The sequence below is a fragment of the Polyodon spathula genome, chromosome 6 (genome assembly GCF_017654505.1).
Source record: "Polyodon spathula isolate WHYD16114869_AA chromosome 6, ASM1765450v1, whole genome shotgun sequence".
Lineage (NCBI taxonomy): Eukaryota > Metazoa > Chordata > Actinopteri > Acipenseriformes > Polyodontidae > Polyodon > Polyodon spathula.
The window spans coordinates 24,623,059-24,649,392 of record NC_054539.1 but is presented as its reverse complement, the minus strand read 5'-3'; the positions used below and the strand labels follow the sequence as shown (position 1 = coordinate 24,649,392).

The window sequence follows — 26,334 nt, the reverse complement described above, 5'->3', positions numbered from 1 at the left end:
GCATTTATTTATTTAATGTATTGTTCCTCCTTTTTGGACGTTGTGACTAAAAGTTTATCTTTGTAAAATGAGTTCTTGCATCTGAGTGGATCACTAACTTAGGCTTTATTATTAGCTCAAGCAAACACTATCACCAGCCCTTTGTTCCCCTTTGTTGGAGATCTTTTGGTTCTTTAGGAAATGTATACATGCTAACCCCCACCCATTATACTACAAGTCTTCTAGAACCACGACTTGTCTCTCCAAATATCCATTTTACTTCATACTTAAAAACAATTCTATCATAGGTGTCATTCCCCTTAACAAAGATGTAACCTAGAGCACTAGAGGTGATAAGTACCAGGAAGCTACAATTTGATTTATTGATGTACTTGAAAACTGTTTTTTTTTTTCTTCTTACTTTTAAAATGTGGCATAAATCATCATAATACTGTACATTATTTTAAATGACTAATGATTTTTTTTTGTTAGGAAGTAATTGAGGCAATTTCTGAGTGTGCATTCAAGACTTCCCCATATCCAGTTATCCTGTCTTTTGAAAACCATGTGGATTCGTAAGTTGGTTTCTTTGTTGGTTTCCTCTTACAAGGCTCTTCAGCCTCCATGTTAGCAGTACTAAGATATTCTGCAGCTCAAACCAAAAGTGTAACCATGGCAGCTAGAACCAGTAATCTTCCAGAGAATTATATAATCTCTAAACATTTTGTTCTGTTAATTGAAGAAGCTCACTGTGAAAAGTTGATCATTCAAACAAACAAAAAGAAATAAAGAAATAAAGAAATACATAAATAAATAATATCATTTAAGTGTTGTGGAAGATTATATTAAAAGTGTAATATATTTAGGGTCCAAGTGAGGTAGAATTGTTAGTGGATGAATCCCATGCCATAAAAGCAATTACTTTAAAATTGAATAGCAGGTTATATTAATATGAACTGATTCCATTGATTTATAGAATGTGATGCTGTTATGTGACAGGTCCCTAATGATAATGTCTAAATCTATAGATTAATAATGTATCCATTGATGGCAGGGTTAAACATAGGCCAACAAATACCTTTCACTTTAATTGTATTCAGTTCATGTCAGCACTAAAATATCTTCTTAAGGTACTTTCATGTTAAAACAATGTTGACATCCTGGCTTTTCATCATCATTCTAGACCCAAGCAACAAGCCAAGATGGCAGAGTACTGCAGAGCGATATTTGGTGACGCATTGCTCACAGAGCCATTGGAAAAATATCCTGTGAGTAAACCAAGATGATGTTATTTTGAAACTATTAGTACTGTCTCTATGTTAGAGGACTTGAGCAGCTCTTAGCAAGATTAATGTTTAAATGTCTCCTCTAATTTATGCAATTTGTGAAAAAACCTTGACTGCCTAATGTTATAGTCTTGTGTTTTTAGTGACTTATGGGGGACAGTGCTATTAAAATCAATGTATAACATTAGTTAAATTATCTTCCTCTGATATGTAGTTAAATATGAAGATGCTGTTGTAATTTGCTTCTTATACTAAATTCAATAGCATAACAAAATAAAGAAAGAATACAATGATGACACATTGAAATAAACTGCTTCTTTAAAACAAGAGACAATTTTATATTAAAATGTACATTTTGGGACAGAAATCACATTTGCTGTCAAGAGATGGTCTCCATATGTGTACTGTGATATTAACAAGTTCACTTAACTTACTAAAATGCTGCTGATACAGTCAGGGTAGGAGGTAGACTGAACATTTAAAGATGTGTAACAGAAGCTTATTTATAAGTGTATGTAGTCGTGGACGGCAATAAAAATAATTGACTTCTGTGTGATTCAGTGATCTGGCTTATTAAAAGTAAAGTGTTATCATACAGTACCAGCTGCATAGTATGCTTTAAATACTCGGTGCATTTTGAACCAAGTGTTTAAACTTTTTTTCTGCAGCATTACACAGATTTGCAAAATCAGATTATAATGAAGCAACAGGTGCTTAACTTCTGTGTAAAAACTCTACAGCTTGCACAGAAAAATCAAATTCAAAATGTAAGATTTATTAGCATTTTTGTTTAATGAATGAACTTCTGAAATGTGCCATGAAGAGATAAAAGCTAGCCCTCAGAATCAGTGATTAAAAAAAAAAAAAAAACATATAAACACATTTGATCTTTTTGTCTTGTAATTTTCTGTGTCAATACTATGAACAAAGGACTGTCTACCACAAATCTGAATACATCTTATTCAAAGCATAAAGCATTTCAACATACCAGCACTAAATGTAAGCTTTTCACTTATTTAAATTCATGCTGTTTTTCTTTGTTTTTGTGCTTTAGCTTGAAGCCGGCATCCCCTTACCAAGCCCCCATGAACTGATTGGTAAAATTCTTATCAAAAACAAAAAGAAATCACATAAATCCTCTGACGGGAGTACTAAAAAGAAGCTATCAGAACAAGCCTCAAACACCTGCAGTGACACATCGAGTGTATGCGAGCCATCATCTCCGAGTGCAGGTGAGAAGTGCTGTGTCTGTAGAGGGGGGCAGAGCATGAAGCAACTAACCAGTCTACTGTAATTATAAATGTCAGGGAGCAGTGATGGTGTTTCTTCTACAAACACATGTATGAGGTAATAACCAGGCTTTAAAAACTACCAATTACCTTTTTTGCATGCCTTATGATAATTTTGTAGTTATTTTTAACATTAAATGACCAGAATCCCATGCATCCAACTGTAGATCACACTGTAGATTGACTTGTTGCACAGGGAGTGAATAGTGAATCTACAGTGTTGTCAGTCAGAGGTTAAATGGACATAAAAGGAAATAGTCAGGAAACAAAGCAATCTGCACTCTGCAGAGCCAAATTATGTCAATAAAATGTTACAGGGACTTTTACGTCATTCTGAGCATGAATTTCAAATAAATTAAGCAATGCAACATACTTCTGTAACCAAAAGGTTGACCGATTAGTCAAATGTGGTTCACTTATAATTTAAAGCAAAACTGGTCTATATTATTATTTCAGCCGTTCTATACTGAATAAATATTGTTTTGAACTGTTCAGTTTTTTATGTTTTATGTATTAATAAAAAATAAAAAAACTGCTATCAACAGGAATTGCTTTTAGAATGCCACAAACACAAATCTAAACTACAAATATAAATGATATTGCATTTGAAAATTCACATAAAGTATCTTCAGTCATTTTTCATCCCAAAATACTAAAAACAACTGTGAACTTGCATACATAACAAAAAAACAAAGATAGCCCCATCTCTTTCAAAGTCCTGTAGATGGGACACATTTACTCGAAGTAAAGGTTGGTTGATCCTCTATGTGCGCTTTTTATTTCACACTTATTTTAGCTCAGTTGAACAAGGATTTATAAATGAAAACATTATTGCATACTGTGTAACTTATCATTGCTCTAAAATTCTCTTTTTGTATCCACTAGTGCCCCCTGTTGGTCCTGTTTTACACACACATGATATTTTATTCCCATGTTAATAACTGTATAATACAGACACACCCTTATAAAATGTACTGCGGTGAGGTTAAAGCAGGGGAATTGTAGTAAAATATAATACAAGCATAGTGCAAATCATGTTACAGCACATACAAACATGGTAAATTTCAGATACGGCAAGCATTGCCAAAAGCATTGTTTTTTGGTATAGCATAATAAATGCTGGAAAAAAAAGTGGAAAACTTCAAAACTACCATGTAAATTGTTTCTCTTGCCTTACAGGTTCCACGAACCCTGAAATCCCTGATGTACAGCAGTCAGTACAAGATGGAAATGATCCCAAACTTCAGGGGAGAAAATCTATAGGTTTGTTGAACATGTGGATTGTGCACATATCTCTGCTACTTCACAGAATAGGACATAATAAGAACACATGTATTATCAAATTTCGTAGATAATTAATTTTTATTACGCAAAATCTAAATAAATACATTTCCCAACTGCATCAAGATTCTATGTAAAATACAGATTAAATATCCCTTTCAGTGAATTCACTACACAACATTGCAGATTAAATTGGGTTGTCATGTATACCCACTTGCTTTTGATTATGCTTAACTTTTTGTAAGCAGTATAGTATGCTACCTATATGAGAACAGTTACATACATGTATATATTTGTGTGTATTAACATTAATATGTATTGTGAACAAGCCATGCGGCTCGGGTTCGTTTTACCCTTTTAAATACAGACCCACACACAAGATTGCTGTTATTATTTACAATAATGAAATTAAAATAAAACAGAAAAAAAAACTAACTCATGCAAGAGTGATAACTAAACTAATCTTCAAACCCTAAACTAACAAACTGGACAGCTAAGCTAAATAATAATTCAAACACTAAATTATAGACACAAAACACAGGTTCGCACAGTACCGTTTTTTTTTGTTTGTTTGTTTTTCTCTTCACTGTGATAGCCTCGTTACACACAGACTTCAAGCCTGCCTTGAACAAACATTTCTTTTGGTTTAAATACCTGCTTGCTAATTGCAGGCAGGTGATAATAATTATAGACTGGAGTCAGGTGACTCTCATCCTGGCTCCCTTCTGTGGCATTCTGGAAACTGTAGTCTTTTGAGACCGCTCCTGGACTACATTTTATTCCTCTTCCTCCCCCCAGTCTGTCACTGTCATATATATATATATATATATATATATATATATATATATATATATATATATATATATATATATATATATATCTTATATTATATATAATTCTTCTTGAACCTTTTACTGTATAAACAAACTGCAGCTATTTTCAAAATAGAAAATTCAACCAAGGAATGATGGGAACTCTGAAACACCTAGATTCATACCAATAATTCAAAGAATATATAAAATAACACATGGGCCAAAATATTATAATAATAATATATATCTCTTGATGGTAATGCACAAGTGGTTACTGCCCAAAACCAACTTGTGTGAGAATATATTGTGCTCTGTATAGTATTCTCTTTATAATATATATTGAATGATAACATTCCAATAAACTTTGGAGTGTTATAGTCTTACAATACATGGTGAATGATCATTTACCTATACACTGGTGTTTTAGAGTCTTATGATACACAGCAGTGGTGCGAGGGCCATGTATAACAAGATAAGGCGGTGCTGTGCTAAAGTTTAGTAAGTGCATCATGAGAACTGTACTGTGACTAAAACATGCATTGCATTAAAAAGGGTGTTTGCAACAACAGAAAGGTTCAAATTTTCCTTACGTATCTAATCACGGGCATCAGGTTTTACAACAGTAATCGGACTGTTCTACTTATCTTCCTGCTCCAAGGAGGGGTAGATGTAATTCATTATTGTTTCCCATAACATTCCCTCATTGCACAAAAGTGATTTGCTAATGTGCTGTGGTAAATGCATGCCAATAGACTAGCATTACTACTAATTCTGTTGATTTAATAATAATATGTAGGCCAACTGTTAATGTGATTCAGTGTAATATGAACTTCAAGTAACAACAAATATGTAAAAGATATACAATTCTTAATTTGAAACCAATTCAATTTTTTAAGAATAGCTATGTCTACTATAAGTATTATAAAATAATATTAACATACTCTTAAACAGTGGGATTTGATGCTGTGATCTTAGAAACCACAAGCAAAGGCTTTATTGACTGAGTTACATGGAGAGTTTGGCTGTGATTTCAGTGGTTTAATCAGGGACAAAGGTGTGTAAATTTTCAACTACACAACATAATTTTTTGGAAAATGTTCTTTTGACAGTATTAGCAGCACTCGTTTTTTACACATTTTCATTGACGTTGTATCATAAGTATTTGCTAACACAAGATTTGAAACACAATTACAAAAGATCAGGAGGTGGACTTTTGTCTCAGTGAGATGATAATTCTTCAGTTTTATCCCTGGAATTGACACATTTTTCTATTTTATAAGCGACATAAAACAAGATAGGGTGTGCAGTAAGACAATTCTTACTTCCCGGGTGGTTGAAGGCACTCTGCTTCGCATCATGCCACACAACACACCCAGGGTGTGCGGTAAGAATTATCTTCTAGTTATAAAACACACTTTTATGTTTTGTAGTTGTTCCTGAGTGCATTTTTTTTTGTATACATTTTTTAAGTTAATATGTTATTAAAGAAACCTGTCACTCAAACTGCCCCAAATTATCTCTTAATGCGAAACACTATACACACTTATAAACATGTAATATGTAATTTAAAAAAAAAAAAATAGTCTTCATTAAAGTATTTTTAAAAAATGCATGCTGGTAGATGCTTTGATTTGAAAGTCATATGCAGAATAAAAAGAATGAAAGACATTCACCCTCTTTGGAGCCCAAATTCATTGTACAGATTTAGACCAACGCGAAATACACCTGTATGAAGGGTGCTGTATAAATAAACTTTGATTTGATTTGAAAATATAATATGTTTTTTATTACGTTGGTATAAATTGCCATTCTCAATTGTCACACAATTTATTTATTTGGCTAGACGGATAGCTTTGTCTTTAAATTCACAATATCTCCTAGCTTTACAGTAATCTGTTGCATAGCCACTCATCACATATCCACCCCAACCGTTCGTCCGCCATGATCAACCTCTTGAGCAACGTTAGTTTATTATTACTATTATTATTTGTTTATTTAGCAGACGTCTTTATCCAAGGCGACTTAGGGTGTGTGAACTGTGCAGACTACCAGATTGATCTTTTGCATTCGCACTATAAATACTGTATGTGAAACAAACAAACAAACAGAATATGCACGAACTGATTCAATTGTAGTATACACATTTTAAAATCAAATCAAATCTTACACATCAAAAATGAAAACTGGTGTAAGTCCTTGTGTGGGTTTTATGAAGGTTTTAAAGTGCATGTCAAGCATTAAAAGGTTAAAAAAACATAATGTCTCTGCATTTTTATTTTATTGTCCAGCTGAACACTTTAGCAATTAACCCCTCTGAACTGTGAACCAAGCTGAAAGAGAAAATCATATTTGCATTATAAGGTCATTAGGTCATGTTAAGCACCACTTTCTAAGTTGGCTAAACTCAATACAGTAATCGACTCATTTTTGTGTCTTGATTGTAGTATTACTTATTTTGTGCAAGGAACCTTACTGTAAGGCACAGTAGAACAATAATGAATAGATGAATACTGTAGAATTAAGTGCTGTCCTTTGGTCATTGCAGTATACACTAGGATGTTGTATCCAAGACTTTGCATAACCGGGAGTGTGACATGCACACTGGCGGTCGGACAGCCTCCAGGTGCACCCAGATTATGACACTCAAAAAAGTCCTCAACGTTTCATCATAAATGGGCAAGCGATTCTGTAGATATATGCAACATTTTAAAGTGTAACCTCCCCAGTAGAGGAAAGAATCACACCCATGTACTCTAGAAGTCTTCACAGGTCCAAATTAATCAGCCACGAACTGACAATTATTTACCTGACCCGACTCAATGTAAGATTCTTGACCCAGATCCGACCCGACCCGAAAAAACAGTGGAACGCTTTTCCTTTCCCCAGCTTAATATATGCACTGACTAGATACAGTGTTAAAGCAGTGTTTTTTTTCCTGTCAACTTGGAAATCTGGCTGAACTACAGACAGTGCTTATCCCATCATGAACCTACACAGAGGACTGTAAAATTAAATATATAATATATTTGTGTAAAGGATACAAAGATAAATACATTATCTGAAAATCAAATGAACTTAAGCACAGTCTCGTAAGTGTATGATTTTATTGTGATTTGCAAAACCTGTTTTCCTTCTTTGTCCACATGAAATTTGTTTTTCTAAAGTTTTTCTTTCATGTCCTTCATAGACAAATCTATCTATCTGACTTTTAAGAATGATCTAAGAAACCTCTTTGATACAGGTCACGTGTCTGCTACTGCTGTCTACAAGCCGTGTCATGTGCTACGGGGGGGAAGCCAGTCCACTCAACAGGAATTATAAACAATGATTTTTAATACCAAAGAGAGCCTCTTTAATAGTAATCAACAGTTTGTGTGTTACCTAAAACAAAACCGGACCCGACCCAAGTGTTTCGGGTCTCGAGTCCTCGGGTCCTGGTAGATTTGTGAAGACTGCTAATGTGCACACCTAGAATGTGACTAGTTGTGAGGCTTTACAGCAAAGACTACTTTTTTTTTTCTTTTTGTTTAATGAAGTAATTGTTTTCAATTAGTATTTTGCCTGTTTTTAACAATATCTACCTGAATTCCAGGGGAGGTAGAACCAGAAAGTGAAGAGGATGATGATGACGATGAGGACTGTAAGAAATCCTCCATGGATGAAGTAGGTGGTTGTAAAAGTTGCATGTTTTTATCACAAGCAAACCATAGTATCCCTTTCAAGTACGCAATGTAACCATTACCGAATGGGTATTTACCTCCTAAAGACCCGAAACCTGAATAAAACCCTCACAGAGCCTGTGATGCAATCATGGGCCCGCCCGAGGCCACAAAATGACAGTGCTCACAAACTTCAGCAGCGTTTTTCCTTTCAAGAACTGACTTGACAGGAAAGCCTATTTAGATAAGTACTTGGTAGTTTTTTTGCTATAGATTTTCGCATTTATTGTGTTTTTACGCAAGATATATATGATAATTAAAATAATCGCTGTATTAGTTTCAGTAATTATGCTTATTTATGTACTACAGCTGCTTGTTTGTTACATCCTACTGCGGCCTTGTGCCCGCAGGAAGATGGCATCTTGAGTCACCCTTTCCCAGGGATCAAGCAATTTAAGTAGGCTGACTTTGTGCTCTCCCCCAGGCCTACTATAGCTCCAGCTGGAGTTATTTATTCTCATTTTGTATAATATAGTAATTGTTATTACTGTATTTTGTATGACAGAAATATTTATTTCTTTTCACATTGTATTTTTCTGTTTTCACAGAGACTAAGCGCAGGATTGACTGCAATGCGTGCTGCGACACACGTGTAGTGAGAGCAGCTACTTGGTTAAGCTGAGCTGCGCAGGACCAAGAAACTTCTGTTGTGGTTGCTTACAATTTCTACCACAGCATCGTGATGCCATTTTGGTGACCGCTTTTGCATCACCATTACGACGGCTGTTAGTTTATTCTAACAAGCAGGCGTCCCTCGGTCTTGTGAGTACTGACTGAGGGTTTTGCCAGTAGCTTGCACAGGTGGGCATCCCAGTACAGTGCTACCCATGGTAACTGCGAACTGGTGGACTGGTACCGAGGTCACCGACCCGGTCCGTTCCGGGCTGTACTGTACCGAACCGGGACCAAGGTTACCGCACCAGTATAGTATCGTACAAATTTGTTGCTAAAGTCACCGAACTGCCCCGGTATCATCTCAGTATCACCCTGGTACCAACCTAGTACTGTACCAACCCGCTGCTACAGTCACCGAACCGGTACCATCCTGTTTTGACCCTGTACAGTACCGAACCGGTGCTGAAGTCACCGAACAGAACCTTAGCTGGTACCATCCAGGTTTTGACCCACTACCGACCGGTGCTTACATCCCCGGTTCCGTACCAAGCCGGTCTTGTTCAGGCCTTGTCTTTAAGCAGACAGAGGCAGCACCTGTACTTTGTTACTGTACACTGCATTGCTACTTGCATGATGCCTAGGTTTTATCCCTGTGAGCCAGTCTGCCTTTTGAGGACAATGATTGCTAGCAGGATGACGTGCTCTTCCTCACCACCTCTGAGGAGGTGGACGAACAGGAGGTGGCGTTCCCGTCTGAGGATGTGAAGTCAGACAACACATCCCCTGTGGTTAAGCTCGCCCTGTTAGCAGAGCTTCTACCACTGATCAAGAGGGATACTGCAGTCTGGCAAGTGCTCAGGCCTACAGAAGGGGAGACAAGGCCGTCAGTTTTTGAGGCTATGCCTATCACTTCTCTTGTGTCTCCCCCAGTGCACCCAGATTGTCTTTTTGAGATCCAGTCATCCTGCTGTCAACCGGCTACAGCTCCTGCTGTTTCCTGCTCTATGGACACCCTATGTAGGGTACACAATGCTGAGAACCTGGGGCTGGCCCAAGTCCCACAGTTGCCAAATTTAGTTCTCCTGCCTAAGGATGCTATCTGCCCCAACAAGCAATGCCGGGTCTTGGAGGTGATCCTCAAGTGTTTCTATTCAGCCAGTGCATTTGTTCCCCTGGCTGGATAACTTTAATATATTCTGGTAGCCTACCAGTTCTATTTGATGAGGTCCTGCTCTGAGAGTTAAAGTCCCTCACTGTCACAACTGAATGAGCTGTGCCTGGTTAATAAGAACCTGTCCTCTGTCAAAACTGAACAGGCTGTAGGTAGAAATCTGGCTGGTAGCCACACACAAGCACCTTTGGCTTTCCCAGGCAGGAGTACCTGATTGGGACAAAGCACAGCTGTTGGATGCCTTTATTACACCAGGGCATACCTTTGGTCCCATGGTATATGAGATGCTGCAGCACTCTCACAGCGTGCTGTAATCCACAAAGGAACTGGTGCGCTTGCTTCCAAAGTGGCCACCCCTAGTGCGAAAACCAGTGGCAAACTGGCGCCCTAAGCCCCAGAAGCCTCAAAGACCAACACAGCCGGCTGTGCCTGCTGTCAGAGGTGGTGTTCAGAACAGGTTCGGAGGCTACAATAGGTTCTTCCGCCTGGCGCAGAGACAGAAGCCTTAGGTCAAGCCACAAGCCGTGCCGCAGCCCTAGGAGTTTTCTGGCACAGGCCCAGTGCCCCTTTTCAGGGAGCCATCTGGTGTATTGGCACCAGTGACGCAGACATCTGGGAACTATTTTCTGTTCAGACCGGCTACTCTCTGCAGTTCAAGCACGCTTCCCCATCTGTCATGGACCCACAGGACGCTGCGGTGGTGTCTCAGGAGTTAGCAGCTCTGATGCAAAAAATGTGCATAGAAACTATCCTGGCCTCATTGAGAGAAGCATTAGAGTATTCAATTATCTGGATGGCTGGTTCATTTCTGCCAAGTCTCCAGCACAGGCAGACACTGAACTTGTCACCTGCCACCTTCAACGGTTGGGTCTTACGGTGAATAATGCGAAGAGCCAGCTCATGCCTTCTCAGATAGCCGTCTATCTATGAGTGTGCTAGGACTCTAGGTCCATGCTGTCCCCTCTGTCGGACAGCAGAATATAGAGAATAGACACCTGTTTAGAGCTATTTCAGCTCAACAGAGCACTCACGGTACTAATGTTCCAGAAACTTCTGGGCTTGATCTCGTAGCTTCTCAGACCCTACCTTTGGGTCTCCTGTGCATGTGCCCTCTGCAGGTCAAGTTCAACAGCAGGGGTTTTCAGCCCAAGTTGAACTGCAACCGTCTATTGACTGTCTTGTCACTGTCTGAAGGCACTCACTTGGTGGAAACAGCCTGCTCATCTAGGCCTCGACGTAGCACTGGGCAATGTCACCAGCAGAGGGCTGGACGCTGTGTGGAATGGCAGGGCCTCCACATAAATGTTTTGGAGCTGCAGGTAGCTTATCTGGCTTTGCAGAATTTTTTGCAGGAGATTTGAGGGAGGCATGTGCTTGTCTGTAAGGACAACACAACAATGGTGGCATATATAAACCACCAGGGCGGCCTCAGGTCTCCCAGTCTCCATCGCATGGCCTGTAAGCTTTTGCTCTGGGCACACAAGAACTTCCTCTCACTGCGGCCAGTACACCTGCCTGGGGAGACAAACTGGGCAGCAGACCTCCTTTCAAGGGGAGTTCCCACTGCCTCAGAACAGAGGCCTCACCCCGAGGTGATAGATCTAGAGATAGATGATAGATATAGATCTCTTTACCTCCCAGGAATCAACCCACTGTCCCCTCTGGTTCTCCATAACAGCAGGCAGGGACATGCTGGCGATAGATGCTTTGGCACACCAGTGGCCGAGGCAACTGCTGTATGCTTTTCCACCACTCGCTATGCTCCCGCTATGTCTGGAGAAAATCAGGTAGGGTTATTGACACCCTGCAAAATGGCATTACGGGTACAAGTGGAGTGTCTTCCAGACATGGTGCCTGCCTCGGTGGTTCATCCCCAAAGCCTGTCCCATGGCAGTTATACTGCAATATTTGCAGGCTCGGTGGTTTTGACCACCTATGAAGGATATTGTTCCTCACTGGAGGCTTAACATGGTGCTTGATGCACTCATGAAACCTCCCTTTGAGCCCTTGCATTCAGCCTGAAATTTTTGTACTCAAAGCGGCTTTCTTGTTTGCAGTCACCTCTGCAAAGCGGGTGAGTGAGATGCAGGTATTCTCAATTGTGAAAGCCTGCTTAATTTTTGGCAGAAGCCAGGACAAAGGTTATATTCTGTACCAATCCTGCTTTTTTGCTGAAGACTATTTCGGCATTTCATGTCAACCAGTGTGGAACTGGAGGCTTTCCATCCACCTCCTTTCCAGTCTGACAGAGAGTGGCAGCTCCATACGCTATGTCCAGTGCAGGCCCTAGTTTATTATGTTGACAGGACAAAAAGTTGGAACAATTTTTTGTCTGTTACTGGGCGACGTCCCATGGCCATGCCCTGTATTAGAAGAGGCTGTCCGAATGAGCTGGCCGTCGTGCCCCCTCCAGAAAAGCTCACTGCCCATTCCACCAGGGGCATGGCAACTTCATGGGCTTTATTTCAGGGTGTATCTTTGCAATGCAGTGGTGTGGGATACTTCCCATACCTTTACTAGGTTCTACAGGTTAAATGTCGTGGATCCTCAAAACCCTGGTTTTGGAACTAGAGTGTTAAGGGCAGCTTCTCAGTCGACCTTTACAACACAGGCATAGAGGTGAGTTTTTCCCATTTTTTTTAGCCCAGCTACTTGTTACTGCCTTGTGCGAATGGTAACACACAGAATAGCTTCAACTTAGCCTTGTATCATTCTGGTTGTTTGGCAATCTTGCACTTGCGATGGCTTTGGTATACTCACTCATTCGGTAATGGTTACGTTTCGTGCTTGAAAGGGAACGTTAGGTTACCATAACCCTGGTTCCCTGAAATAGAAATGTAACCATTAACCTCCAATGTCACTGCATCCATGATTACAGCAGGCTTGAAGTAAAAATGACACTGAGGTTTGCAATTGCTGTCATTTTGTGCCCTCGGTGGCGGGTCATGACTGCGTCACAGGCTCTGCGAGCAGCTTTAGGAGGTTAATACCTATTTGGTAATGGTTGCATTTCTATTTCAGGGAATATTCTTTATTTCTGTTTCAATAAAATGTATAATTATGTTGCACTTGAGGAGTAAATTAGTGCTCCTGCAGTTTTTGATTCTTCAAAAGTATTTGGCTGCTATCTGGTGGAGGTTTGTGGAACTACATGTTAGAGCAGTAAAACAAGGTTAAAAGAGTGTTAGCCAATGCTTTTAAATAAGTTATATTTGCTTATTAGTTGTATTAATATTAGTACTGGTCCCCTTTTTTTATTATGCTGAGAATCCTTTGATTTAACATATTTTAAGTTTATTCAGGTTTGCAGATATTTTAGATGAGACATGATAGATAAAATGCCTGGTCGGATTGCAGTTAGACCATTGTTGTGATTTTGAACTACAACACATCAAGCGAAGTAGCTTTCAGGAAACAGGAGCAACTAAATTAGCGCTGACTTTGAAATATCTGCATTTCCCAAGTATAAAAACCAAGCAAATACAAGCAACCTTCAACAGAAGAAAAAGGGGAAAGCAGTGAAAATAAAAAGTAAGGATTTTAAAACCTTGGTTAGCACTATGTTGATGGTTAGCTTATGTCTTGCACTGCAAAAACTGTGTGACTGTTAATAGTTGATTTTTTTACTTAACGTTTTAGGGAACAGCTGGGAGTGAAGCCTTTGCCACTGAAGAAATGTCTAATCTTGTTAACTACATACAGCCAGTAAAGTTTGAGTGCTTTGAGACATCTAAAAGTAAGCATGTTTACACAAATAACAGCTCTCCCAAAATAGATTGTTTTTCATGAATCATTAACTACTCTTGCAAACTTGAAAAGCAAATTAACATAGTTTTCAAATTTTATAAAAAAAAATAGTATATAGTTAAATACAGTGTAGTAACATTATTGACTTAATTTTATACTACATTTTTAGATCACTTTCTTTTCCCAAATAATGATAGAAACCCCCTGTATATCTTGTATTTCAGTATTTCCCAAACCTGTTCCCGTCGGCACACCGTGTCTGGTTTTCGTTCCAACGCAGCACTCAATTGCATTATCAACAAACGATGAGCTTGAAAAAAATGGGCAAATGCCCAGTTAATTACTTTATTAGTTCAATGAAGGGTTCAATTAAGCAATTGAGCGCTGTGTTGGAATGAAACTCAGCAGAAACAGTGTACCACCAGGGACAGGGTTGGGAAACACTGGTGTGTTTTACTCACAGAATTTCATAACTTATATTTTAACACCAGTGCACATACTAGTTAAAACATGTGTAAGCATCACAAATGTTTTATACATTTTAAACAGAGTGGTAAAACAGAAGAAAATGCATATAACATGGTTTATCCAAAGGGATGACTTTATGTTTTAAATCGCACACATTCTTAGAATGAAGTACAAGTAGAGTCAAAACAGAGTTTTAAAAGCACTGACCCAGAGTATAAGATTTGCATGTTAACTATTACCTATGTATTCTGCTGTCATTTAAAATGAATTACAGTACATGCCTAATAAAACATTGTTCTTGTGTTTTGCAGAAGTTAACAAAAGTTTTGCAATGTCATCATTTGTGGAAACAAAAGGTCTAGAGCAGCTTACAAAATCACCTGTGGAATTTGTCGAGTATCCTTTTTTTTCTGATAATCGGTTGAATTAAATTATATTTAAAATCAGCCTTATTCATTTTAATTTGAAATGAAAATGCATATCTTTGTTTTCCTGTTGAAATTGTGCATTTTTTCCAAATATCTTGTGGTGGATGCTAATATTTGCCAGCCTTTTTATAGTATACTGCAATATCTCTTATAGTTTACTGGCAATTGTCTGGAATTCAGATAACTAAATATCAATCTGAAGGCAAATTGAGAAATGCAAAACTTCCTATGTCTTTAACCTACAAAAATATGTAATGCCTAATTTACTGTAAATAAATACAAAATGGACAAGTTATAGTTCAATATTACTATTATTAACATCATTGTAGTCTTTGGAAGTAAGGAATTTGGCTTTCCTTAGCACATATTCTATAGGTATAACAAATTACAGCTGAGCCGCATCTATCCTAAGGGAACCAGAGTTGATTCCTCGAACTACATGCCCCAAGTTTTCTGGAATGCCGGTTGTCAATTGGTAGCTCTTAACTTCCAGACATTAGGTAAGTTATCCACAAGTAAGAAAAAAAAAAAAAAAACATATACTGTATGAAACCCATAAGCCGTAATTAAACTAGGTAGACAGCAAGGCATTCTGAATGTGTTTATTTTTTATCAAATTAATCCCTATTGTTCCAAAGAAATTATTTGTCTGTGCAACAATTATAGATTGCGAAACATTTTGAATACTTTACACAAATAACTTCTATACAGCAAAGTATATTGGTACTGTGCAAACCATACACTCCTGAAAGTGTCTAAGACTTTTGCACAGCAGTGTATATGGTTTAGCAAAACAGTTTGTACATTTTCCTGGACAGCCTGTAAATCCCTAGATTGGAGAGCCTTTTATTTTATTTTATTTATTTTAACTGTTGTACAAATATACAGTGACATCACACTGCAATGCTATTCTGTTGTATCACAATGCATTAGAAATTGCAATCACATGCAATACCATCACATCAAATTACACATTTACAAAAATATTCAATATTGTTACAGTGAATATTTTTAAAGATATATACAGTACCCTAACTTATTATTTATTTAAATGGGAGATCCTTTACATTTCTATCTACAGTATGTCACATCTATGAGTGAAGTCTAACCCTTCTGTAATACAATTGTGCTCAGAATTACAGCAGTTGTTTAATGGAAACAGCATTTTTTTTATGCAGTACAGTGCAACACTGTGCAGCATTTAAAATGAATACTGCAGTACTTTTGCAAAGCCAGTCTGCGGCAACCATTGGCTGTCATGTGAAAGACTGATTTCTAATGAATCTCTTTGAAGATGTATGTTATCCAATACTGCCATCTAGTGGTGTTAAATACATATTCCATTCACATTCAGAAATGTATTTTAAACTAATTAAATCTCTCAAGGTTTCCTCAAAGATAGTTTTCATTTGTTTTAGTTTTTTTTTTTTTTTTTTTTTTTTTTGTGCGTTTTGTTGAACAATCTTTTACAAACCTGCCTCCCAGTTTTTGTAAATATGCTAAGCTGTTGGCAGTTTTTGTTTGCCTGATTCTTGATGTCATTTATTGGTGAACTTGGCAGGAGAATGATTCATTTTTGGTTATTTATTTCTGTTATTTATTTATTTGCATATGCTGTATCAGCTGTTTTTAAACAAAATATTTAAGTCAATATTTATTTACATATGCTGTATCAGCTTTATTTAAACAACATATATAATGTCATATTTACTATCCAACCTTGCCTCACTTATTTTCTTGACTGATTCATATATTAAATATGTAGTGCAGACTCAGCTTATAGTGGAAAATTAAATGCCCTTCGGGAGTTGCCTCCAGGTCTTCAGGCATTATAGCGCCCTGACGGTAACAATAGTCTTCCCTCAGGTCAGTCATTTTCCGCCATAGCCCGTCTCTCCAGTCCATATTTACTACACACACACATATATATTATATATATATATATATATATATATATATATATATATATATATATATATATATATATATATATATATATATATATATATATATATATATATATATATATATATATATATATATATATATATATATATATATATATATATATATATATATATATTTAGTTTATATAATATATATATATATATATATATATATACAGTGCCGTGGTAAAAAAAAGTCTGATGTTCTGCATTTTTGCACATTTTTCACATTGAATTTGGTCACATCTTTTTGTGGGTTGTAGTAGTATATAGAGGGAGTCTGAGAGAAAAATGACACCAAAGTTTGGTGTGCAAGGTAATCAAACATGCAATCTTCACGTGTGAAAAAGTTATTGCCCCCCTAGTTAACTTAACCCAATTAAAGGGATAATGAGGGTGAGCTGTTTGAATACTTTGGTTATCAATCAGTCCTGATTTGTGCCAGCCCTGCCCAATATAAATCTGACTAACTTTGGCCCTTACCATCAGAGTGAAGTTGTCAGCACACAGTTTCTAGAGGCACATCATGCCACGTTTAAAAGAAATTACTGAAGACCTCCGGGAAAAAAGTTGTTGAAACCTATCAGCCTAGAAAGAGTTACAAAGCCATTTCTAAGGCTCTGGGGCTCCACCAAACCACAGTCAGAGCCATATTGTCCAAATGGAGAAAGTTTGGGGCAGTAGTGAATCTTCCCAGGAATGGCCATCCTGCCAAAATCTCTCCAAGAGCAAGGCGTAAAATCGTCCAGGAAGTCTCAAAGAACTCTAGAACAACATCCAGGGATCTGCAGACCTCTCTCGCCTCGGCTAAGGTCAGCGTTCATGACTCCACCATCAGAAAGACACTGGGTAAATGTGGGATTCATGGCAGAGTAGCAAGGCGGAAACCACCGCTCACTAAGAAGAACATGAATACTCGTCTCAAGTTTGCCTAAAAAGCACCTGGATCATCTTCAAGAATTCTGGAACAATGTTCTATGGACAGATGAGTCAAAAGTGGAACTTTTTGGCCAACATGGGCCCTGTTATGTCTGGCGAAAACCAAACACTGCATTCCACAGTAAGAACCTCATACCAACGGTCAAGCATGGTGGCAGTAGTGTCATGATTTGGGGATGCTTTGTTGCATCAGGACCTGAACGACTTGCCATCATTGAAGGAACCATGAATTCTGCTCTGTATCAGAGAATTCTACAGGTTATTGTCAGGCCATCTGTCTATGAGTTGAAGCTGAAGCACAGCTGGGTCATGCAGCAAGACAATGATCCGAAACAAACAAGCAAGTCTACATCAGAATGGTTGAAAAACAAGAAATTTTAAGTTTTGGAATGGCCTAGTCAGAGTCCAGAACTAAACCCCATTAAGATGTTGTGGCAGGACCTGAAACAAGAAGTTTAAGCTCGAAAACCTACAAGTGTCACTGAGTTGAAGCAGCTCTGCATGAAGGAGTGGGCCAACATTCCTCCATGGCGCTGTGAAAGACTGATCAATAACTACAGGAAGCGTTTAGTTGCAGTTATTCCTGCTAAAGGTGGCGTAACCGGGCATTGAGTCTAAGGGGGTGATTACTTTTTCACACGGGGCCTTGGGTGTTGCATAACTTTCTTTAATAATTAAATAAGTATCAAAATGTTATGTTATTTGTTGACTCAGGGTCCTTTTTATCCTATATTAGATTTTGGTTGAAGATCTGATAACATTCAGTGTCAGAAATATGCAAAAATGCAGAAAATCAGGCAGGGGCAAATACTTTTTCACGGCAGTTTATATAAATATATATGGATTTGCTCACACAAACTTGAATTCTGTATAAATACATCTATTGCTTAGTCTTGAACTGCTTCACAGTTATGTGAGCTGTCTCCTTTCAGAGCTGTACTAAATGCCAGTTCCTGTTCCTCATTCATTGTTTTTGTGTCATTCTCAAACTCATTTACTCACCTATTTACATTTTGATGGTTTCTAATTGTAATGTAAGGGTCTCAATGAGGCTTAACAAGTTTGAAGTGAATGATACATTTTCATAAACATTTCACTTTTCTTGCAGTGTTTAAAAAAAAAAAAAAAAAAAAAAAAAAAAAAACTACTACAGTACTTCTTAAACTGAAATACTGTCAAATTAGGACCGGCTAAGGCGCAAAACATACTTCTATTGTGACTAACCCAACGACGGGCATAACAGGTGTTATTTTTTGTTAAGCACAAATAACTTGGTTTATCTATGTAAACAATCACACAGCACATGGTGTTCAGTCGTTGTACAATTACCTCACACCCTGGGTTCATTACAATGCACAGGGAGAAGCCGAATGCCTTCAGCCACTGCCAGTTATTTAGTTTTCCCTTTTATCTAACATGTTAGGATTGTACATCTTTGGAAGACTCTTAGGGGTTGATGTACTAAAGGGTTGCGGCTGTTGCAAATGAGTTAGAAATCTCCTGTGGCTTCGGCCATTACAGCCCCCTGTCGGTAATAATAGTCTTTCCTAGGAGGTTGTATGGTCCAGTGGTTTTGAACTAGGTCCCCAGTTCAAGTCCCAGCTCACTCACTGACTCATTATGTTACCCTGAGTAAGTCAATTAACCTCCTTGTGCTCCATCTTTCAGGTGAGACGTTGTTGTAAGTGACTCTGCAGCTGATGCATAGTTCACACACCCTAGTCTCTGTAAGTTGCCTTGGATAAAGGTGACTGCTAAATAAACTAATAATAATAATAATAATAATAATAATAATAATAATAATAATAATAATAATAATAGGGTGAAATGTACTAAACAAGTGCAATCCAACTTTTTAGGGAATGTTTTGCGGCAGCAGTTTTTCTTTGCAGTTCAGCCCTAGATGAATATGTAATTATGGGTGTTCCTCTATTCGCAAAAATGGGGTGGAGATGAAACGAGGGTTCTCAAATATTATAATGAGAAGTAATAAAGCTTACAATTGCATCAATCTGTTAAGAACTTTTGAAAGCATGTTTTAAACAGTCACAATTAACAAACCTTTAAAAGGCAAAAACACTATCCCCTAACAATGGCCACTGTGATTGCAGCAAGAAGGGCTCTATGTACAATTATTACTTACGTGTTCGTAAATACTGCAAATTTGTAGCCTCTGTCCATCCTACAATTTTTGCGTGCAATGTACTAAACAGCTCTTTTTTGTGAACAACTAACGTGACATCACTGCAAGTTTACGAAAAGCATAAATTACTGCTCATTGTACAGGAGAAATCATAATTTGTATCGCATTATAAATAAAGTTGCAATACCGAAAGTTTAGAACTTCTTTCTGGCAAAGATAAATGAGTATTATAGTGAACAGAAAGAAGTAGTAGGCAAATGTAGTAGGATCGAGCTGTGGCTTCTGCAGACTCCGACCTTGATGTAACTTCTGGCCAAAAAGAAAAGGAAAACAAATTTTCACAAAGACAAAATTGATCTGAAATGGTGAAATGGGAAAAAAAAAATCTGGAAATATTATTTAACACTTTGCAGGGCCAAAAACATTAAGAAACAAAACATGGAAAGAAATAACTTACAAAATTAACATACATGCCAACTCTCCCGATATGGTTGGGACAATCCCAATTTTCTATCAAATGTCCAACGTCCCAATGCATAATTAGAAAGTCCCGATATTTATCAAGACATATCCAGTCAAATCTGGAGAATTATTGAACAGTCAACGTTCATATTTGCAACCAGTCACAGAGAATTGCAGGAGGGTTTATCCACTGACTGTTGCTAAAACGAACTGGCGGCTATCCTCTTCTGAATCATCACTCTTGCTGCATGAAGAAGTTAGACTACTGTAGTCTAACAGTAACGGCTTATACAGGTCCCATTTGTATTATATTGGAATTATTATCTTCATCCATGGTATTTGAATATCTGCGTGTAAACAGCTTTGCTTTGTGTAAAGCGAGAGGCAACAACTGAGGAAATCAACGCTGTCATGTCACATTACTTTGCCATGTTTGCAAAGCAGTGCACTGAAGCTTATCGTGGTTTCAACACTTGGTGCATCAAAATAGCCCATCACAGCAACAGGAGGGGCTGTAAAACATGACAAAAGTATTTTGAAATATATTTTCTACTGAAATAAGTCTATATTCACTTTCAGTTCACCAGAGGTACCCTCTAAGAAATGTATGCGAGTGAATAATACAAAATAATTTATGTTATAAAAATATTTTAGAAGTTTCAGAACATTTGTTATTTATTTAAGTATACATTTTATGTTGTTTTTAGCAATAATGAAATACATTAGTTGCAGGTCTCCAGGTGCCAATTTCTGTGGAGTTGTCACGCAAAACAGCAAAAGAACGTCCTTTGGTCAGCAGTGCAGGGTCAATTGCTTTCTCATGATAGAAATAGCTGTAAAAACCCATGTAAACCGGAGCAGGAATCGTGCTTGTGTCTCATGATGTTTCAGCAGTCAAGATCCCGTTTTTCCTGACTTAATATCACGTCATCTTCAGCAGAAAGGCCATACAAAACATACCCCCCCCCCCCCCCCCCCCCCCCACAACACACACACACGGCACACACTGTACATATATGGACTACTGCAACACTAGAACCGTCGCTGATAGTCATACCTGCAATTGCCGGTGCATTTTAAACACCATCAATATTAAAATGAAAGACAAACTATCGCATATAACTAAAAAGTTGTTTTCAAACACATCATATCAAACATCTGCACAGCTGAAACGCTGTATTTAAATGAACAATTAAACATAAAGGGGGTTATTTTCTAACTTACCATATAAAGCACTACTTAAAAAAAAAAAAAAAAAAAAAAAAAACTATAATAAAATAAACATTTAAAAAGAAACTAATGTGTAAGCAGGTATATGCACATACTAAACTGTAGAAACAAAAGTAGTTTTAACATAAAATGAAAGTAACATGATTTATCTTGTGTGTGTGTCACTTGCAGTCAGCACAGAATCTAGGTTGAGCTGCAGCAGCATGGCTGCAGCTTTGCAGTTTTGTGATGTTTCTGCTGAAGCACTGTGGGTAGCTTACAAAATGAATTGATGCAGTAATTTGCATTGTCACTGACAGATTTGTCATCCTAAATCATAACTACATGGAAATGCAATTCCTGAGAAGTACACAACATTGTGAGGAAAACTGTCATGACTTGTCCATGTAAACACCATCACTGATAGTTGAGGACTGTATATAATACAAATAGATTAAAACAATAACAAAAAAAGAATCGCATCCTTGTTTCATTTTGCCGTCTTTAAAAATATGTAAATATCCTGCCTTAGAGGCAGGATATATCTATTTTTAATGTGGTGACTCCTTTTTTTTTTATTTCGGTGTTAAGTGTATTATAGAATAAGTATATTTTATCCTGCAAAGTTTAAGAAAAATAGAGACAATGTATTCATATTTAAGATTAGTGCTATCTGTTGCATACATGTGATAAGGTATTTTACACAGCTATTAGTTTAATATAAGAAAAGCAACACATTGATAAAAACATATGTTTGTCCTTCAGCAAAAGAGGCAAATGTCAGGGTTCAAATTAGTGGGCATCCCTTTAAGTTTCTTCAAATAGTTTTATTTCCAGATTTCCCTTTTAGCATGTTTTAAGACGACAGGTATCATATAAAAGAAAGAAGCCTGTTTTAAAAAGTGTTCATTTTCTGCCTTGTCTGTGCAGTTTTCCATTACCAATCAATAATAAGTTATTCAGTACCAATCAATGATAATGAGAAAGCATCTCTGTGCATTTTACGTAGGTAAATGCTTATATTAAGGAAGATTAAATAGTATTCATTTTTTACATAAAGAAGTGACAACATTTCACTTCATCAGAAAAAGGAATACGATTTAATCTTATTACACCTTGATCCATGTCTCGGCCTTTACTGTTGACTCAAAAAAAAAAAAAAACCAGCCAAGATCAGCAAAGAAATTAGTCTTGGTAAAATGCTTCATTATCTATTATTTAGATTGTCAGAAGACGCTTTCTCATGCTCCTTGATTGCTACTGAAAAATGGAATAGACAGGAAACTTCATCATGCAATTAACAAGTTTCCTTTCCATTTAATAACTACTTCATAAAGAAATTCCTGTTGATGCAATCAGGGCAGCTTCTTAACAAAACTCAGAAAAGCTGATTATTGGGCTTCATTTATTGCACACAGTCAAAAGATATTTAACACATTCCATCACCTTTAGTAGTAATAATTTTATAGTAGAAAGTGGCTGAAAAAAATTGTTTCTATTAATCATGACACACTAGTGATCTAAGCAGAAACTGCAATATACAGCTCTGGAAAAAATTAAGAGACCACTGCAAATTTTTTTTTTAAATCAGCATCTCTACATGTATGGCAGCCATTCCATTCCAGTGTCTGTTGAATTCCAACACAGGCACACCTCGTTCTACTGAATGAGGTACTGATTAGGGGATCACCTGAACCAAATCTTATTTAACGAGGAAAAGTATAAAAACCACTCCTGTGGTCATCACTATCCTCTTGCAATAGGACCAGCTGGATGGCAAAACAGTGCTAGTAGTACCTCAAAAGTAATTGGAATAAAAAAATAACTATTGACCATGCCCAAAGAGTTGAAAAGGAAAGTTTTGAGTGAAGAAAAGAAGGGTTCAATTCTGGCTTTACTGGTAGAGGGATACAGTGAGCGTCGGGTTGCTTCCATCCTTAAAATTTCAAAGACGGCGGTTCATAAGAACAAGGTCAAGCAGCACGCATTGGGGACAACAAAGCTACAGACCGGCAGAGGACGAAAACGACTCTCCACTGACCGGGATGACCGCCAACTCATTCGAATGTCACTCAGCAACCGTAGGATGACATCAAGTGACCTACAAAAAGAATGGCAAATGACAGCTGGGGTGAAGTGCATGGCGAGGATGGTTCGAAACAGGCTCCTAGGGACAGGGCTGAAGTCGTGCAAAGCTAGAAAAAAGCCCTTCATCAATGAGAAGCAAAGAAGAGCCAGGCTGAGGTTTGCAAAAGACCATAAGGATTGGACCGTAGAGGACTGGAGTAAGGTCATCTTCTCTGATGAGTCCAATTTTCAGCTTTGCCCAACACCTGGTTGTCTAATGGTTAGATGAAGACCTGGAGAGGGCTACACGCCACAATGTCTCGCACCCACTGTTAAATGTGGTGGAGGATCTGATGATCTGGGGGTGCTTCAGAAAGGCTGGAATCGGGCAGATTAGTCTTTGTGAAGGACGCATGAATCAAGCCAAGTACAAGGTTGTCCTGGAAGAAAACTTGCTTCCTTCTGCTCTGACAATGTTCCCCAACTCTAAGGATTGTTTTTTCCAGCAGGACAATGCTCCATGCCACACAGCCAGGTCAATCAAGGTGTGGATGGAGGACCACCAGATCAAGACCCTGTCATGGCCAGCCCAATCAGGGTTATTCCACCAAATATTGATTTCCGAACTCTTCCTAAGTTAAAACATTAGTATTGTGTTGTTTAAAAATGAATATGAACTTATTTTCTTTGCATTATTCGAGGTCTGACAACACTACATCTTTTTTGTTATTTTGACCAGTTGTCATTTTCTGCAAATAAATGCTCTAAATGACAATATTTTTATTTGGAATTTGGGAGAAATGTTGTCAGTAGTTTATAGAATAAAACAAAAATGTTCATTTTACCCAAACACATACCTATAAATAGTAAAACCAGAGAAACTGATATTTTCCAGAGCTGTATATATATATATATATATATATATATATATATATATATATATATATATATATATAGAACAAATACCATGTCATATTAAATGGTAAGAAATTAAACATTTTGAAAAAAAAAATAGATTCTATTAAGTAACCATTTAATAAATAGAAATATTGAGATCTGCAATGTTTTCATAAAGGAAGGGCCTGGTTTGCAGATTGAACACTGGAAGATAGCACAGAGATGAAGTGGGATGGAAAGTGGAAATCAAAGAGAGAAGATGCAATTTCTTAGGCAGTAATAATAATTTATAATTTAAAAATAATTTTCTCTAAAGCCCACTTAATTAATTCCTTACTAATTTTGTTACATTACACATTTGTTCCACAACAAATATTGCACATTTCAGAATGTGTTATTTCATTTGAAAGCATGTTGTTTTTTTTTGTATAGACCTATCTATGCAGTTAAATTTGGGGATGTATGAATACAATGGGAAGTGTGGATATCGACTGAAACCAGAGTTTATGAGACGGCCAGATAAGCACTTTGACCCCTTCACAGAGTCAACTGTGGATGGAATAGTAGCAAATACTCTTTCAGTTAAGGTAGGTACAAAAAATTAGATTTGCTAAAAGCTATGCAAACTGTACAATTGATTTATTAAAGTACAATATATGCCATCCTGGAAAAGTGTTTGACCACCCCCAATATGAATCTTGCCCACCATCAGGTTTAGATGATTTGCAAAATACTGATGGTAGCAGGAATAAAAGGTTGATCCACAGCTGATACAGCCCAGTTTGATGGCATTTCTCAAAGAAGGGAGTTGTCTGTCTTTGAACAAGTTGTGAAAGTAAAATGCCATATTAGTGGAAAGAGCAATTGGGTTCACCAGTGAGCTAACCAGACATCCTAAAACCACCGTGTGGTATGTGACGACATAGAGGAGGGACAACCTGTATTGCTGCTAGTCCGACGGATGTCAGGGAATCACTTCCATAGGAGGCGAGTGCTGAACTAAATTGTTGACCACAAAGGAGCACACTGTGAAAGATAGAGACAAATTCTGTTCAAGACATTCCACAAACAGAGAGGGACTATCCCAACTGCTTTCCAGTGTTAATCACGCTAAAAGATTCTTCACAAAATACTAAATGTGTAAGGTAGGGTAGTGGTCCAATATGTATTTTTAAGGATGGTGTATGTTCAACAGTTTTCAGTTCTGTTTCCCAAAGTTTCTTTTCTCACTTTGCCCTTATTATTGTACTGTAATACTCATTCTTTTTTATATTCAGATCATTTCTGGCCAGTTTTTGTCAGATAAAAAAGTTGGCACTTATGTTGAAATAGATATGTATGGATTACCTGTCGATACGAGACGGAAAGCTTTTAGAACAAAGACTTCCCAAGGAAATGCTATTAACCCAGTCTGGGAAGAAGAACCCATAGTTTTTAAGAAGGTAAGTGATGCTTGTTAATGGTACTTTATAGAAAAAAGCATTTGCTCTGCAACAAAATGTGAGAAACTATGTGCGCTGTGCACTGCTCCCAATATAAAGGAGGCCTCCATCCAGGAACCTTCTCCCTAGCACACCCATGGTGTACTTAGGTCACATAAAAATTCCCTAAACTATTTCCTGCTATTTACTCATGGTCCTTGTTTTGAAGTTGAAGTCACTCTGACCATCAATCCAGGCTCATCAGCGATGAGGGTGTATCAGCGGCTCCGTTTATAACGAGACGCTCCACCGGAACCTTGTTGGAAAGAGAACCCTGGCTGATTGTAAACTCATGTTGCAAACTGTACTTCAAAACCAAATCAGCAAACTTGATTAAAATTGGTCAAACACCAAATATTAATTTCCAGGAAATAAAACACTGCCTCGGCATGCAA

At 37.5% G+C, this 26,334-nt stretch overlaps 1 protein-coding gene across 1 annotated transcript in view; it reads left to right on the top strand.

Annotated features, from left to right (window-relative positions):
- The window catches only part of LOC121317660 (1-phosphatidylinositol 4,5-bisphosphate phosphodiesterase beta-1-like), a 330,252-nt gene that overhangs the window by 253,288 nt on the left and 50,630 nt on the right, over positions 1 to 26,334 (top strand). The window contains exons 12-21 of the mRNA XM_041253828.1: positions 472 to 554; positions 1,163 to 1,247; positions 2,320 to 2,497; positions 3,734 to 3,817; positions 8,240 to 8,310; positions 13,792 to 13,888; positions 14,679 to 14,763; positions 15,171 to 15,295; positions 24,891 to 25,045; positions 25,736 to 25,900. Of these exons, the coding sequence (XP_041109762.1) occupies positions 472 to 554; positions 1,163 to 1,247; positions 2,320 to 2,497; positions 3,734 to 3,817; positions 8,240 to 8,310; positions 13,792 to 13,888; positions 14,679 to 14,763; positions 15,171 to 15,295; positions 24,891 to 25,045; positions 25,736 to 25,900 (1,128 nt within the window). The remainder of the gene's footprint in view (positions 1 to 471; positions 555 to 1,162; positions 1,248 to 2,319; positions 2,498 to 3,733; positions 3,818 to 8,239; positions 8,311 to 13,791; positions 13,889 to 14,678; positions 14,764 to 15,170; positions 15,296 to 24,890; positions 25,046 to 25,735; positions 25,901 to 26,334) is intronic.